Source organism: Geospiza fortis, unplaced genomic scaffold (genome assembly GCF_000277835.1).
Source record: "Geospiza fortis unplaced genomic scaffold, GeoFor_1.0 scaffold157, whole genome shotgun sequence".
NCBI lineage: Eukaryota > Metazoa > Chordata > Aves > Passeriformes > Thraupidae > Geospiza > Geospiza fortis.
Genome location: NW_005054314.1, coordinates 9,289,722 through 9,307,529, shown reverse-complemented (window position 1 = coordinate 9,307,529; position 17,808 = coordinate 9,289,722). Strand labels below are relative to the sequence as shown.

General features: G+C 45.5%; 1 protein-coding gene across 1 annotated transcript in view; it reads left to right on the top strand.

The window, feature by feature from the left end:
* Nucleotides 1-5,046: 5,046 nt before the first annotated feature.
* Nucleotides 5,047-17,808, top strand: part of TRPC5 (transient receptor potential cation channel subfamily C member 5) — a 72,179-nt gene continuing 59,417 nt past the window's right edge. The window contains exon 1 of the mRNA XM_005419892.2: nucleotides 5,047-5,424. Coding sequence (XP_005419949.1) covers nucleotides 5,047-5,424 — 378 coding nt within the window. The remainder of the gene's footprint in view (nucleotides 5,425-17,808) is intronic.

Genomic DNA, 17,808 nt, shown 5'->3' with positions numbered 1-17,808 from the left:
TCCCACTGAACTCCATGGAAAAAATCAATTTTCTGGAACAAGGGGGTATCTTTGCAGAAGGAAGGGAATTGCAGAACGTTACAAAGTCAGTTTTATTTCCTCATACTGTGCTCAGCCAGGCATTGTTAGTAAATAAGATCTAGAGCACTTAAAAGAAGGATCCAATCACAAATTCAATTGGTCCATTAACTACATGTAATATTATTTACCTAAGTGGCCCTTCTGGACTATTTCATAGCTCAGGTTGATAACCTTTTTTAAACAGATCAATAGTACTGAGCAGGCAGTGTGTGAGCACCATGGAAGTCAGGCCATTTTCACAGTTACGGGCCGTGATTTCCAGACCTGGAGTCCAGATTTGAATTGCAAAATGAGGAAAATGCTCTCCCCGAAACACTAAAAAGAAGAAAACAGCCTTGGCAAGAAGGATGGGGGGAAGCAGTGGAGCAAGATGCCTTGCAAGGGATCAGTTCTTTGATGGGGCTGATACAGCTGGAAAATGCAGGTGGCTTTTGCAGCACATAAACCCTGCTCAGGTCTGAGAGAAGGTGCAGTGTCGTTTCACACACTGAGTTTTGCTGGTTGTCTTGGTTTGGAAAGACGGGAGTCTGCTGAGGAAGGCAGGAGCCTCCCCTGGAATGGAGAATGTAAACCCTCCCCACCCCTCCGAATTGCTATAAATTTTAAATTAAGGGACTCTCAGGCAAAAATATGGGAGCAGGAAATACCCGTTCTTTATTAGAGAAGGAAAAAAAAAAGGATAAAATAAACAATGCAGTAAACTAAAACAACACTGCCAGAGTCAGAACCCAACCTGACACCCTGTGGGTCAGGGTGCTGGCAGCAGTCCCATTGGAATTGTGGCTCAGCCCTCCTGCAGTGTCAGGGGTGGTTCTGCTGGAGCAGGGATCCTGGAGAAAGGTGCAGTCTCTGCTTCTGAAGCTCCAGGGGAAGAGGCAGCTGCTGTTCCTCTGGGAATCCAGTGGAGAAGCCGTGCTGGTGTTCCAGAATCTCCAGATTATATCCAGGCAGGAATGGTTGGCTCCTCCCTCTGGGCTCACATCTCCCAATGGGATGCTGTAGTTCTTATCAGCCATGCAGGGACATTCAGTGGCTGGTATCAGCAGCTGTCCCCTCCCGAGGGAGGAGTGATTGTGAGCACTCAAAGAGAGAGATAAGGCAAACTGCCCACTTGACAAAAGACAACTCCCATACAGATGGTAATAGAAAACATCCTGCCTTGCAATCTGGAGCACTGGTGTGAGGGAACACGCAGCCATGCTCTGAGCAGCCTGCCAGGTGGGGGGCTTTGCTGGCTGCTCTCAGATGTGATGCAGAGTCCCAGCAAGTGGCAAAGGTCACTCTTTGCTGCTGGTTTCGTGCCCAAAATCAGTGTTTGATCAGTTCCTCAGATGTCAGCTGCTAGCTAAATTCAATACCCCCAGAGTCTTTGTGCCTCCCTTACAGAGGCAGCTCAGCCATCAGGAGCAATGGTGCTTTCCCATCTCTGAATCACCTTTATGATGATGATCAAAGCAAATCAAATCCAGGAAAGTCGTGTTTTATAATGGGCCTGGTGACACATGGCTGTAAACTGGCTCTGGCTGCCTCCCCTCCAGTTCTGCTCATCCCATTTCATCCAGGTCACCCTGACTCCCCTCAGACAGGGCTGTGTGGGAGTGTGTGGTGTGTGTAAAGTGGGAACTGAGGCATGGCTCAACTCCCAACAGACCCTAAAATCCTTTTGTAGTGACAGCTCATGGAATTTTTAGTGGCGAAAGGCCAGAAACTTTCCTTCCTCATACCACGCCAGCTGTTCCTGGGCTAAAACTCTGATTTCTTGTGCCAGGCTGAAAAGGCTTGGAGATTTGGACTAATAATTCAGGGAGAAGGCTGTTTTGTTTCCCAGGATGTATAGCACAGTCCCCCAACTCATTATGGATGGCTTTTCTAGATTAAAAGGAAGAAAGGATTGTTTTATTGGAGAAAACTAAACAAATCTGACATCCCACACCATTTATTGACCCCATCTGAGAAGCCTTTAGTTTAAAGCCAACACATGAAGGGCATCTCTGCTGGAGAGAGGTGATAGAGTCCAAACTGAGTGCTAAGTCCTCTGCCTGTATCTTGAATAGTTTGTTATGTTTCTCTCATTATGGTTCTTCTGTTTCTCCCCACCTGTTTGTGGTGCAGGTATCACCACTCCATTAACCAGTCACTGTGTATTGTCTGAGGCATCTGCACTCAGGCATAGGCTGGAAGAATTTTCCTTGCCCCAAATAGTAACCCAAGTAGCAGAAAATGCCTCTCTGGGAGGAGAATTCATATGGAGAACACATGTTTTCAGGCTCTCTGCACCCATTCCAAAATTTTAGTGTGACTGTGTTTCTATTTTTTGCTACCTTTCAGGAATATCACTGCTGCTTCTCCCTAGGCAGCACCTGTGCCTTGCCTTCCCCTTCTCTTACCTGGATTGCATCAATGTTTTTGTAATTTTGGACTGTTAAGGAGGAGACAGGACCAGTTTGGGAAACACAAGTGTGTAGGGCCCACCAGAACTGTCTGCTGCACCAAGAGATGCTGAGAGGGGACAGCTGAGCAGGGATCTTGTGCTCATTCCTTCCATCTACAGGTGTGGCCGATGCTTTGTTAAATGATTTTGATTGACAAAGACATTGGGTCTGTAAATTGTGCTGGATTTCTGGCTGAGGGGAAGCTCAACAGATAAAGGTTTTGCTGAAATCTTCCATGAACTCCAGGCAGATATTTTTATTATTTTCTTTCAATCCTGCCTGCTATTATTTCCAAACCCAGTCAGCAGCATGTATCAGGCTATGCAGGTGCTGGCATGAGAGGAATTCAGGAAGATCATTAATTTTGTGAGTCTTTCCTGTTTGGTTTTATTGCAGCTTCCTATATGCTTGAGGTATAACATTATTAGCTTTCTTTGGACTGGGGTTCTACTGGGAGATGAGATCTCCCTGAGGAGTTGAGATATTTGAAGCTTTCTTTTCTTTCTCCAAAACTGTTGGGAAGGAAAGGGATGCAATGCTGGCATGATGTTTTGTAAGGTGACATTTGTTATAACTCATTGCAAATGTTACTCACCATCTACAAAACGTCCAATTAAACTAAAGAGCAGTGAAAAATATCCAATTCCACTTTAGCAGCAGCACTTGTTGCCAGAATCCTTCATGGTTTTTGGAGCCAACAGATTCCCCCAGGAGACCTTTACATGGTGACTGCTGTCCTCTGGCACCAGTCCCCCTGGTTGGTGTTCCCTGCTCCCATCAGCCAGACTGTCACACGAGGACACATTTCCCTTCCCATTTGGGTTTCTCCTTACTTTCCCAAAGATCTCTTTGGTCCTTAGTTGTTACCAGACCTGTGCTGCATCCTTCTGTCTCCTGCCAGTGCTTCAGTGGGAATCAGCTGGATCCCAGAGGAATAACGTTTTCAAAAACAAAATTTCAAAATGACCTGCGATCCTTGATGATTTTCAAAGTCAGAGTAGTTGGTTCTACGTGCAGTTTATTGAGGCTTCTGAGTCACTGAGATTCTTCCTTCGTTCTAAAAGCTTTAGTGGCATAATGTTCCTGCAGAAAATCAGCCAATATATTTATGGTTTCTAATCAGATTATGGGTCCTTTTGCCTCCAGTGCCTTTGTGTGTGTCTTGACGTTGAACCACTGGATTCTGTGGTTCTGCCTGTGCAGAGAGACACATGTGAGCACTGTGCCAGCATCTCTGGGTAAGTAACAAACACAAACTTCTCTGGCACTTGGAGGAGAGCGGGATCCTGAGTGAGCACAGTCCCCGAGGTGCCAAAGCAGCTGGTACAGATCCCTGGCTCCCCAGGAAGTTCTCAGATGCAGCTTTGCTGTCTGCTACAGCCACCCACTGTTCTGCAGTGTCAGCTGGGCTGGAGCTCAGATCCACCCACTCTGGGAAGGCAGAAATTCAGCTGGGCTCTGCGGCTGCCTGGGGTGGCACCTGCAGAGCCCTCTGCACCACCACAGCCTCCTCCTCACCATCCTTCATCAGCACCTCCTTTTCCGCCAGGAAGGGGCACTACAATGGGCCAAAACTCCAGCTAATTGGCTGCAGGAAGCTGTTGAGCAAGGAGATGGAATAAGTCACCCAATTAGCTATAGCTGCTGGTGGCCCCTGGTGCTGGCCTGGTGTCGTTCATCAATGCCAAGCAGAGGTAGACAAGCCTGGTTCCTTTTTTCCTTACCTGTGAATACGCAGCCTGTGTCTCCTGTGACTCCAATCACCTGCTGGGATGTTTGAGGCATGGGAAGGAACCTCAATTCATTCAGTTTGCTGCACTTTTTCCAAGGCAGGATTTACTTCTCGTTTTCCTAGACCACAAAACAACATCACTGCTTTGGAGAGCAAGGGTGGGAGCTTTCTACATCAGTCTGTCTTTAGGTCCTATTTATAAATGAGGAGAGTGAGAAAAAATGTTTAAAAACATGCAAGCTTTAAAAATAAAACCATGACCTAGTCGAAGAGTAAACACTAAGGAAAAATAAAAGACTGTTCTAAGAGACGGAAGCAGAGAAGCAGCAGCAAAAATGTTCAAAATGAATCTATTACTGTAAAGAGGAGGCTGTAAATCAGCAGCTCCCATCACTGACACTTCAGAGATGCTGAGGACCTGGCTTAGCAGTGGATAAGGAGGAAATAAAAGGAACTTTGAGTGGTAAATAAAGCAAAGATGAGAAATCCACTATTTGCATGTGATAGATTACCCATAAACATCAAGACGTGCTTCTGACCAGAAAAAAGACATCAATGGCATAGTGTTTAAACAAGATGAAAAATTATACTGAGTTTCTGTCATTGTGAGTGGTGGTGCCACCTTTCTGCTTTCAGGTAGCCCTTTGAGGTGGGGTTGCTCGGGGGGTGTCACGAATGCATCTTAAAAAGGGACGGGGAGCTTTTCCCGTGATGGCCCTTTGGAAGTTTGTCCCCTGTGGGGCTGTGCTGTCACTGATGCGTGGTTCTCCTCCCTCACAGGTTGCCTGGTCACTATGAACCATGGCCCAGCTATACTACAAAAAGGTCAACTTCTCCCCGTACCGAGACCGGATCCCACTGCAGATCGTGCGAGCGGAGGCAGAGCTCTCGTCGGAAGAGAAAGCCTACCTCAGTGCTGTGGAGAAGGGGGACTATGCCAGCGTGAAACATGCCCTGCAGGAGGCAGAGATCTACTACAACATCAACATCAACTGCATGGATCCTCTGGGGCGCAGTGCCCTCCTCATAGCCATAGAGAATGAGAACCTGGAGATCATGGAGCTGCTGCTGAGCCACAGCGTCTATGTGGGGGACGCGCTGCTCTACGCCATACGCAAGGAGGTGGTGGGAGCTGTGGAGCTGCTGCTCAATTACAGGAAGCCCAGTGGTGAAAAACAGGTGGGTTGAGTGTTCCTCTTCAGTTTTAAGCTGTTATCCTGCCTCAGGAAAGTGCTGCTGCTCAAAGTCCTTGGTGTTGGTCCATGGCTTTAAATGCCCAGAGCAGACCCTTGGGTATTGTAAATGAGGGATGCCCTGACAAAGGCAGGAATGATGCATCTGACTCCATATTCTCAGAAGGCTAATTTATTACTGTATTATATTGTTTTATATTAAAGAATACTATACTATACTAAAGAATACAGAGGGTATACTTACAAAATGCTAAAAAGATAATAATGAAAACTCGTGACTCTCTCCAGAGTCCTGACACAGCTTGGCGCCGAGTGGCCAAAGAGTGAAAACAACTCACACCAGAATCCAATGGAACAATCACCTGTGGGTAAACAATCTCCAAACACATTCCAAAGGAACAAAACACAGGAGAAGCAAATGAGATAAGAATTGGTTTCCATTTCTCTGAGGCTTCGCAGTTTCCCAGGAGAAAAATCCTGAGCAAAGGGATTTTTCAGAGGATGTGAATGCCACACCTGGGCAGTCCTGTTTGTATGGTAATCTCCAGCCTGAGCAAACATGTTCTCCCTGGTTTAAACACTAATTTTTTTCTCTTTCACTCAGTGTTCTTTCCAGCCCCACAGTGTTTGTGGACACACTGATTTATAGGTTGATTTATAGATGAGCACTTTCTAAAGGAATTTGTGGCTCTCTGAAATTATATTACAATCTGTAAATATGAACTATTGCCACGCTGTTGTGCTGATATTAAGTGGAATTGCTTTTCATAAGTAAATCCTGAAAGCACACAAGCTTATTTACAGCTGCAAGCAAGCAAACAGTCTGCTGGGTTTCAGTCCTTTGCTGTAGTGCAGACAGATCATCTTGGTCTCCCTCTCCAGAGAGCTCCAGGGCAGAAATGCTGAGGCAGGACATAACTTACAGCAGTGACTTGTAGGAAGGATCCTGAGCTGCAAAGCCATCTCTGAGTTACATAAGGATCTTATGGAAAAACCACCAAATCTGAATCCTGTCACTTCAAGTGTCAGCTATTGTCACCAACTGTTTTTTTTTCTGATTTTCTTCTTTTCATTTGTAAGCACTACGGCCAATAACTAGAATAATTCATGTACATTGCTGACCACTGATAATTTTTGCCTATTCACTGCTTAGAAAGGAACATCCAAAACTTGGATAATCCTTATATATCAAGCCTCCTTTTGAAGGGAACACATCCCTCTGTGTGTGTGAAAGATTAATACCAATCAATCACGGAAGAAAATGTTTTCAGTGCATAGGCCCCTTGGCACATAGTTTTTCAATAGTAATTTCATGTAGCCAAGCAAACAATAAGGATCAACCCTGACAGAATTCAAGAGTGCTCAGCTTTATTATTTAGAAATAGCAGCATTGTGTATGCTTGTAGTAATGTGATTCTAATATGTGGTTTAAAAACCAGAGAGATAATGAAACTCCTCTATCTGACCTAAAAATGGAACTGTTAGTACTGAATTTTAGTCTGACAAAATGCAAGTAGCAAAATACAGACCATCCATTAAGAATGAGCCTTTTTTTCCTTGGTCTTCTAGAAATTTGAACAGAAGTTTTTTTCAGCAGCGTGAGGAATTGCCACTGATTATAGCAGGCTAATGACAAGTTTCTCCTGAAATGCCATGGAAAGCAAGTGATGGGATTCGTGTGGATTTCTGTAACATCCCTTGAATACCAAAAACTTGTGTCCACTCAAATCCCCGGCCCTGCTGGCTTAACTGGACAGAGACAGAGGTCCATGAAATGAGGTTGATATATTACAGCTGAAATTCAGCTCCAGTGTCTCCAGTTCAGTGATCCATTTCATAGTAGGCCTGTTCCATTTTTGTTATCTCTGTGCCAGCTCTCCTTCTCTAGCTAGAATTGTATCTGCTGCAGGGTTTACAACTTGGAGGAGAGCATGTGTGGGGGAGAAAAGATGCGGTGCCAGTTTCAGCTTTATTTACAAGGTTTGTTACAAGAGCAGATTTCGTCGGTGTATTTTAAACTAGCACTGGCTTGGTGCAAGATTCTATGAACAAACTCGGATTAACTTCCCTGGCTGGGGTTCAGGCTCTTCTGGGGACTGCAGGAAGAGTTTGCTGGTAGAGGGCTGCAGGACCGAACTGCCCTTGCAGCTCTTTCACTGACTGCTCGTGCAGTGATGGGGATGAACATTTATTTCGTGTGTAGTGATAGGACAAGCTGGGCCAAAGTTGGTTATTTTGTCAAAGGCCAAAGTTGGTTATTTTGTCAAATCTCAAAGCTGTTACAGGAGGAGTTTCTGAGCACAAGCTCCTGATGCTGATTCCACAGCAGTATCAATATACATTCATTAATTGTCCTTGCTGGACCCTTTCTCAGAAGGTCCTTTGGGAGCCCCACACCTAATTACTTTCACAGAAAGCACCTGATAAAGCAGATTAGCACAGCTTTGTCCTCATCTGCTACTTAGATGTTCTAAAACTTGTAGAAACGCTGCTTTTTTGTTCCAGTAGTAACAAAAGAATCGCACCTCATAGGAAGGTTTCTGTCTGGCTGTGAAATTTGTAAGATGCTATCACTGCACTTCTTATATATTAGGTTTAGTATAATCGATTAATTAAATGTACAGGGGGGTCAGTTTGCCTGCACAAGCCTGTGTGGGGACAGCTTCTTGGCTCGTGTGTGGCATCGGGCTCTGGCTGTCTCTGCTGCACTCTGGGCAGAGGTGCAGGGGCAGCATCCTCTGCTCTGTATTGAACGTTCATTCACCTGAACCCGGGCTCTGGGAGAACCTGCTGGTTCCCTTTCCCTTCTGCCTGCCTCTGAGCAGGTTATTTGCCTCTCTCCCCGAGCCTGGTGTCTCTCTGGGCATGAAGAGCTGTTCCTATTTGCGTCTGTTCACGTCAGCCCTGTTAATTGTTGTCTTTGCATCTCAAAAGCAGCTGAGCAGCATCATCCAGCATAATCCATTTCATGGGTGTGTATCTTCAGCCTTATCACCGTGCCACAATCCTGACAGCAACTCTTACAGCTGCCTCGTTCCAGCCTCTCGTGGAGTTACAGTGGCTGGATGTGGTTAGGAAAAGAGACCCCCAGAACAAGGTGGAGAGCTCAGCCAAGGCAGGTTCACTCAGCAGCCACCGAGTCTCCAAGAGGAGAACTAAGAGCTCTGCTTTTCCACCTGTAGGATGACCTTTTCAGGGAGCAGAAGTTGAAAACCTTTCAAGCACACGTAGTGACCTTTGCTGTGCTCCTTATGTAAGAGAATCAGGGTCTCGTTGATGCTGTGAGGCCCGGGGCGGGGGGGGGCATGGATGAAGGGGTTGGGTGGTGCAGGGGCTGGGATCCTGTCATTAAGTGCATTTTTCTGAGTCATTATTCTGCAAACCTTTGCTAGACTGCTGTTTAAGCGCCATTTACTGCGAATGTGGTGACAATGGCAGGGGTAAGTCACAGGCAGTAACTATAACAACCCGGGGCTCGGCGCAGGAGCAAATTGCTCTGTTTACATGGGGAGAGCCACCTCGCTCCAGAGGATGCTGCAGAGCACAGCAGAGATCAGCAGCGATGTGCTCCAGCAGATGGGCTTCTTTTTAGGGTTATCTCCAACCGAGGTCTGTGGGCTATTTTGAGATCTTAGCATTTCTCATCAAATCTGTGCTGCCCAGTCCAGACAACAGGGAATGGTGTGGCCAGCAGGAGCAGGGAGAGAGCATCCTGCCCCTGTCCTTGGTACTGGTGAGGCCAAACCCTGAGTGCTGTGTCCAGCTCTGGCCCCTCAGCTTGGGAAGGACCTTGGGACACTGAGCACATCCAGAGGGGACAGCGAGGCTGGAGAGGGGCTGGGAACACAAACCCTGAGAGGAACCCCTGAGGGAGCTGGGGGTGCTCAGCCTGGAGAAAAGGAGACCCAGGGCTGCCCCCATCACTCTGCACAGCTCCTGAAAGGTGCCTGTGCTCACCTGGGACTGGGCTCTTTCTGCAGCAGCACTGACACAGCCAGAGCACACAGCCTCAAGCTGCACCAAGGGAAATAGAGGGTGGATATCAGGAAAAGGTTTTTACAGGAAGGGTGATAAAATTCTGGAATGGCTGCCCAGGGAGGTGGTGGAGTCTCCATCCCTGGGTGTGTTTAACAAAGCCTGGATGTGGCACTGGGTGCCAGGGTTTAGTTGAGGTGTTGGGGCTGGTGTGGACTCCATGATCTTTAAGTTCTCTTCCAACCTGGTGGTTCTGTGAATTCTGTGAACTTAGAGCTGTTCTTTTGGGTACTGAGCTGTGGCTCTGCTGGTGGAGCTGGGGAGGAGGCTTCACCAGTTACAGGCAGGACAATGCTAATAAAATTACAGCTGTCTTGACAGATGCTGTTGGCTGTGGGAGATGTTTGGGTCAGCGAGAAAGTCATCATGGTGCAACCATGGGAAGAGCATAGAGATATTCTGATCTGCTTCACTCCCAGCAGAGAGTAAAGCCCAGGCTTGAACGACCCATCCTCCTCTTCAGTAACCAAAGGGCTTTCCTAATTTTGTGATTTTTACAGGTTATCTTGTAATTTCCAAGGATTGCATAATTTACTCCAATTACTCCTCAAAGCTTTTTATAAACCATAGCTCTCTTTGATCAGTCACACAGCTGGTCCCTTAAACCATAGCATAGCTTGTTTTTTCCCAAACTCATGGCAGGCATTTGGAAACCAAGCAACCTATTCATGAATATTAAGAGGAACAACAAAACAAACTAATATTCCTGGAACCTGGAGGGTGTGCAAGTGTTGCTTTTCCTGCAGAGGTTTGTAGTCAGCAAACATGCATTTTTCAGGAAATAAAAGTGAGCCTAGTCTGGTGCTGTGATAGTTATTGTTTGATTTTCTGGGCACTGCAGAGGCTGATGTTGTACTGCATAGGGGCAGAGGAGGAATATAGGTGTACTTGGCATGGCAGTCCATCCTGAGTGATGAGTGTGATGTTATTTAAATAAGACAACAAACCACAGAATAACCATCAGAAAGAGCAGGGGTAGGTTTGAAATAGCAAAACTGAGCACCTGCAGATGCAGTATTGACTTTGGGCCAGGCTTTTCTCTTTGGGGGTGGAAATGTTAAAATGCAAAGTTGTCTGTGCATGGGATAGGTCCAGTAAATGCAATGGCAAAACAAGGCAGTAGGCACACAGCAAAACTAGAGATCTGGCTGGCATCCTATGGGGTTGAAATTAACAGGGAACTTCAAATTATTGGGTTTTTTCCTTAATTCAGAACTACTGTATGAGCAAGGGAACATATATATGAAGCCTGTTGAATGAATTCTCCTTCCCTGTAAAATCTTCTGTCTCTCAGCCTATTTGATCTTTTTGAGTTTTGCTGTTTGTTTTTTCCCCTAAAAGTGCTATCAGATGGTTATTTTTGCTATACAAACATCCATACAATGAGTTTTGCTTTCAGCCAAGCTGGAGGCTGCACCTAACTTTCGCCAGCAAAGAGCAGGAAATTCATGTCTGAAAACTCCCATTTCCCCCTGCATTTGATTCACCCTCAATTTACCAGTAATAGCTGTATTTCCTGACACTTGGAAACCTGTTGAAATCAGTACAAATTTTCCAGATGAGGCGTTCAGGGGCCCGTTTTTTGGAGCTGCTGGTGTGAATTGTGTGTGGAGTGGTGGCAGCAGCCCCCTGAAGGTGCGTCAGAGCTCTCAGATCCTGCCTGGCTCTCTGCCCTCCTGCCGGGGCTGTGCTTGCAGCACTCCAGACACGCTCTCTGCTGCCTGCTGAGCCCTCCTTCCTCCTTTAAGGAGCTGTAATCAGTCATCTGAATGGCTCCAGGTCCACGAGCACCTCCACGGTGGCCGTTTTCTTCACAACAATCAGAGCTGACATCAGCTGTTTGCATGAGGAGGGTACCAGCGTCTCTCTCTGCTATCTGGCAAACTTAGCAATTTGCTCTCGTGGCAGATGGCTCCAAATTAAGCTGGTTCACAGATGGGACTACAAATGCAATTCCTCAATGATGAGAATAAAAAGAGAAAAAGGGATCTGAGGGTTTATGGCTGTGATTTGGTTTGTTCTGATGGTCCTTCTGAATCAATGCCATCCGTATGTATTCCAAAAGAAGGAGTTTGCAGGTACAGCCTCTGGAAGAGTATGGCTGGGAAGAGGAAACTACAGAGAATAAAAGGCAAGTTTTCAGTCTTAGTTGCTAATCATCAGATTAATAGAAGATTACTGCACTAGGTAGTGTTAGTGAACCTAAAATTTGACCTCAAAAATTTTCTTTTAGGTGAGCTGATGAGCAAAAATTGGTAGAAGATTGCTGCACTAGATAGTGAACCTAAAATTTGACCTCAAAAATCCTCTTTTAGGTGAGCTGATGAGTGAAAATCCACCTTAATCTTTGTTCAGATCCCACAGATGAACAGCCTAGAGACAGACAGCTTTTTGTGAAACAGAAAATAAAGGTTGCATTAAACTATTTTATTCTTGCCCAAATCTAATAATTTTCTTGAGACAATGTGATTTAGCCTAATTTCCCTGCTGACACAGGGTTTTTGTCCTGTGTGCAGAAACCAGTGCAAAGTTTAGCCCTTACCACTGACAGCCCTTGATTTTGGACTTGCTGGTACAAGCTCTTTGCCAGCCCTGTGCTACCATTTAAGTCAAAAGAAACAGTTTGGTTCTCAAAAATCTCACAATATAAAATCTAGATTATGCAGGCAGATGGAAAGAGGAGAGGTTCAGGAATCCGTATCAAGGAATTCTGTGGCAGTTCTGAATGGTGGCTGTGGAGCACTGGAACACAGAGGGAAACAGGCTGATGGGTGTGACTCAAAGCAGTCATATCCACGTTAACAGGAGGGTCCAAAGTGAAAAGGAAAGGCAGAACCTGGTTAGAAACACTCCTGGGCAAGAGGAGGTTCTGAAGAGTAGAACCAGTGAAGAGAAATACGGCCACGAGTTCTCAGTGTGGGAATATTTGAAAGGAACAATAAGGAAGAAGGATCATGTCTGAAAACAGAGAAGCAGCTTCAAAGCCTAATGGCTCCATTAGCACCCAAGCTTTTCATTATTTTTATTGATGCAGTAATAATTCACAGTTATAGTTAACATGCCTTTGACACTGGTGGCTGCCTTCAAAATGAATTCCATCTAATTAAACTAAACAACAGAGGAATCAAGGATCACTTCAGCTAATGATTACATTTAACTGGGAAATTCTTTCCTCCCTCCCCATTGCCTCAGTCCCCAGATAATCTTAAATCTAGGTGAAAAAGAACTGGGTGAAACCTCTCCTGGACTCAGGAGATGAAGGCAGTGACAGATACCAGATTTCTCACAGTGCCAATAAGGCGCTGGCTCCTTCTCCTAGGTCAGCATAAACTCTGTCATTATTTCCTAGGATGCTGGTGGGGGTCAAGCCAAGAACTGTATCACAGCATGCACAGACATGCCATGCTCGTAATTGAACACACAGACAGGTGAGAAGTCAGGAATTATCCAAGATGCTTCCCAGAGAATTGTCTTTACTGATCTGTAGGAGGGTTCTTAGCACTTGCCTGCTCTGGGCACACTGTACAGTGAATTTTCAGTCAGGTGTGATGGGTTCTCAGGATTCAGCTGGGTGGATAAACTATTACAGGTGAAGAAATTTCTTTTTTTTTTCTTTGTTTGTTCTTCTACACAAATGAACTTGTGGGCTCTCTGTAGATGTGTTGATTAAGGAGCTTCATTTCAAAAAGCCATATTATCTACCCAGCATCCATGGATGTGCCTACTGCACCCACCTCTCTTTGCTCCTAAGCCCCCATTACAGCACCCCCTGACATCACCCAACACGTTATGTATTCCAAAAGAAGGAGTTTGCAGGTACAGCCTCTGGAAGAGTATGGCTGGGAAGAGGAAACTACAGAGAATAAAAGGCAAGTTTTCAGTCTTAGTTGCTAATCATCAGATTAATAGAAGATTACTGCACTAGGTAGTGTTAGTGAACCTAAAATTTGACCTCAAAAATCCTCTTTTAGGTGAGCTGATGAGTGAAAATCCACCTTAATCTTTGTTCAGATCCCACAGATGAACAGCCTAGAGACAGACAGCTTTTTGTGAAACAGAAAATAAAGGTTGCATTAAACTATTTTATTCTTGCCCAAATCTAATAATTTTCTTGAGACAATGTGATTTAGCCTAATTTCCCTGCTGACACAGGGTTTTTGTCCTGTGTGCAGAAACCAGTGCAAAGTTTAGCCCTTACCACTGACAGCCCTTGATTTTGGACTTGCTGGTACAAGCTCTTTGCCAGCCCTGTGCTACCATTTAAGTCAAAAGAAACAGTTTGGTTCTCAAAAATCTCACAATATAAAATCTAGATTATGCAGGCAGATGGAAAGAGGAGAGGTTCAGGAATCCGTATCAAGGAATTCTGTGGCAGTTCTGAATGGTGGCTGTGGAGCACTGGAACACAGAGGGAAACAGGCTGATGGGTGTGACTCAAAGCAGTCATATCCACGTTAACAGGAGGGTCCAAAGTGAAAAGGAAAGGCAGAACCTGGTTAGAAACACTCCTGGGCAAGAGGAGGTTCTGAAGAGTAGAACCAGTGAAGAGAAATACGGCCACGAGTTCTCAGTGTGGGAATATTTGAAAGGAACAATAAGGAAGAAGGATCATGTCTGAAAACAGAGAAGCAGCTTCAAAGCCTAATGGCTCCATTAGCACCCAAGCTTTTCATTATTTTTATTGATGCAGTAATAATTCACAGTTATAGTTAACATGCCTTTGACACTGGTGGCTGCCTTCAAAATGAATTCCATCTAATTAAACTAAACAACAGAGGAATCAAGGATCACTTCAGCTAATGATTACATTTAACTGGGAAATTCTTTCCTCCCTCCCCATTGCCTCAGTCCCCAGATAATCTTAAATCTAGGTGAAAAAGAACTGGGTGAAACCTCTCCTGGACTCAGGAGATGAAGGCAGTGACAGATACCAGATTTCTCACAGTGCCAATAAGGCGCTGGCTCCTTCTCCTAGGTCAGCATAAACTCTGTCATTATTTCCTAGGATGCTGGTGGGGGTCAAGCCAAGAACTGTATCACAGCATGCACAGACATGCCATGCTCGTAATTGAACACACAGACAGGTGAGAAGTCAGGAATTATCCAAGATGCTTCCCAGAGAATTGTCTTTACTGATCTGTAGGAGGGTTCTTAGCACTTGCCTGCTCTGGGCACACTGTACAGTGAATTTTCAGTCAGGTGTGATGGGTTCTCAGGATTCAGCTGGGTGGATAAACTATTACAGGTGAAGAAATTTCTTTTTTTTTTCTTTGTTTGTTCTTCTACACAAATGAACTTGTGGGCTCTCTGTAGATGTGTTGATTAAGGAGCTTCATTTCAAAAAGCCATATTATCTACCCAGCATCCATGGATGTGCCTACTGCACCCACCTCTCTTTGCTCCTAAGCCCCCATTACAGCACCCCCTGACATCACCCAACACGTGTTTGCCTCTGCTCTGTCTGAAACCCCAAACCCAGAGGTTTGACATGGCTGTTTAGATTCCCTGGTACAGATTTGTGGGAGACTCTTCCTGGTGCAATAGTTATAACATTTTTTCCAAGGGAAGCTTCTCTCTGTGGGAAGAGTGAATGTCACAAATTGCAGGCTCCTGCAAAACAAAGCTCTGGGGTCTATAAAGATCTGTGAAGAACTGCAGAGCAGCTTAGCATGAGTCCCTCAGCCTTACCTGGCTGTTGAACAGAGCTGTGCTGGGCTGGCAAAGTCACATTTATGGCTTGTTTATCCCTGTAGGAGCAGTGTTTTGCTGTCCCATGGCAAAATACAGCCTGGTGGGGCAGCGCTTTGGTGGCAGTGGTGGTGGAATATCAAAGAGGCATTGACTGGGAGCAGTATTTCTTGTCTCTGAATTGCTGCAGTGAGGGAACGCTGTGATCCAAGGTCTTTGCTCTGTCATTGCCTTGGGAGGATGCTGGAAAACTGCTGAGAGGCTCAGGGCCATGTGATTTGTTGGTGTTTAGTTCATGGCAGTGAGAGAGGGCTGGTGTGCTCCAAGTACTCCTCAGGCAGGAGAGGATGAGGCAGTGCCAGGCTCTGCAGCATCAGGGGCACAGCATTACCTGGAGGCTTTTGACTTCCTAGCACTGGGGATATCAGAGGGAGTCACTGACAGAGTGGGAATAAAGGAAAGATCACAACCATACAGATCTTTTTTCTCTCCTGTGCAAGCCCCTGCCACCTGTCTAGGTTGTCATTTCTTTGCTGTTGCAAATTCTGGGGTCTTTTCAGAAGCCACAGCATCTTCTTGGTTGGTAAAACAACAGTGCCAATGATGCCTTGTGAGGGCTGACCTAGAACAGAGGCTGGACAGAATTAAAGAATAAAGCAGGGATTTATTAAAAGGCCTCAGTGGATGCACCTTGGGCAGCACAAGAGCCCAGCCAGGGCTGCACCCAAGATGAACCAAAATGGTCACAAAATGCACGAGCGTTCCCGGAGTCCGTCACTGGGATCAGTTCTGCTCCATTTGCATATTGGAGTTAATTGTCCCATTCCAGCTTTAGCCCATGCAGTCCTACCCTGCTTGTTTTTCTCTCTCCAGCCCACGGTGTTTGTGCTCTTGGGGCTGAGATTTGGATCATTTGTCCTTGGTGCCCAGCTGGAGCAGGAATTGTTTTGTCTCCCTGCTCTGTGCACAGAGCTCACCATCCCCTCATGTGAAGCCCAGACCCACACACTAAAGCAGCACAGAATCTGAGAAATAGAAAAGCCAAACCTGAGGCATCACCAAAAGCACAGCTTAGTAGTCAGAATGGGCAATAATGAAGCTCCTGGTCTGTGAGCATCAGGATTTGTGTTCTGGGCAGCATCAGGCAGCGCTGGGCTGGCACCAGGTGCAGTAACTCACTCCTTCCCTGACACTGTCTCATGATCCAATCTGATCTAATTTTTTTTCTAAAGGAATGTGATTGAATATGAATGCAACCCAAGGGAAAAAACCTCCCTCTTCAAGCCCTGTCAGCAACTTATTACCTCACCTAAACTTAATGAAACATCTCTCATCCACGCAAGGTGATAAATTACAGGAAGAAGGGATGTTTTATGTACAAAGATTATATAAAAGGCTGTAGATAGCATGATTATTAACCTATATTAGCACATCTTGTCCTTGTTACCACTAAGAATAGATAATACAGAGACCAAGAAAAATGAATCAAAAAGCTGGACAGCTCTCCCTCCCAGAATAAAGCCTGAAAAATATTAGGAAAATAGTAACCGTAATAAAATAAAGATTACCTTGAAGACAGAGCCTGCAAATTTCCAGATAACCATGGTCTGTCTTTGTTTCAGTTGTGTTTGGGGTCAGGGGAAAGCTTATCCATAAAATGAAAAAATATCTCAGATGTAGCAACATTCCAAGGTCCTTAGAGCAGTTAAGAAATTTATAGGACTGAATTAAGTAAACTCTTTAATAAAATTCGTTTCAAAGCTTAAAAACAGCATTAAAAATAAAGAATAAACCCTAATAACTTTTACTCAGAAGAGCTGCTCCTATCACAGAGTAACTCTTAAAATGGTAATGAAGAAGGGTGGAAAAAGCCCAAACAAACAGCATTTTGTGTTTCCAAACAAGGGGGAAAAAATACCAATGATCAGGAACAAGCCAGCAAGTCTGCCTGTCCAGTCTTGAGGAGACATTCAGTTCACTCCCATGTCAGTAATTCTGGACTTAACCTGTGTTGGTGTCACAGTCTCAGGAAAAAGCTCCAGCAAGCAGCCAGGGAATCTCTGCATTTTGGGAAGATCCAGAATATTGAATTTGTGGTAGACCCATAACAGGCTGTGAGCCAGGGGCCAATGTCGCTTGGGCCACTTCAGCAGCTTCATTATTGTCTGGATTTGTGACAGTCCTGGACTTTTGTGCCATGTTTGTTCTGCCTGGAGGAGTGTCCCCACTCAGTGAGCCCCAGACCATGCAGGGGTGTGATGGAGCCACGGTTCCCTGGAGATAACATCATTTAATGCGTGATAAATCAGGATAAAATATGTGATAAATTAGGACTGCAACAGGCTTGTAAAACATTCCTGCACAGAGGAGAAGCCATGGCCAGGAGAGGCTGCAGCTCCTCGTGGCACAGCACCTCTCTGAGCAGGGTGGGCACTCCCAGCCCATCTCCCTGCTGCAGTCAGTGGCTCTGAAGTGCATCAAGGCACAGGAATTCAGGGCAAAGTGAGCTCAGGTTGCACTCCAGCTCAGCACAAGAGGTTCAAACACGAGGTAACTCTTGTCAGTGTCCCTCTGTGACTCGCAGAGTCAGCCACAGTGACTGCACTCTGCATTCCTTCATCATCAAGTGCCTCATCTCATCTCCTGT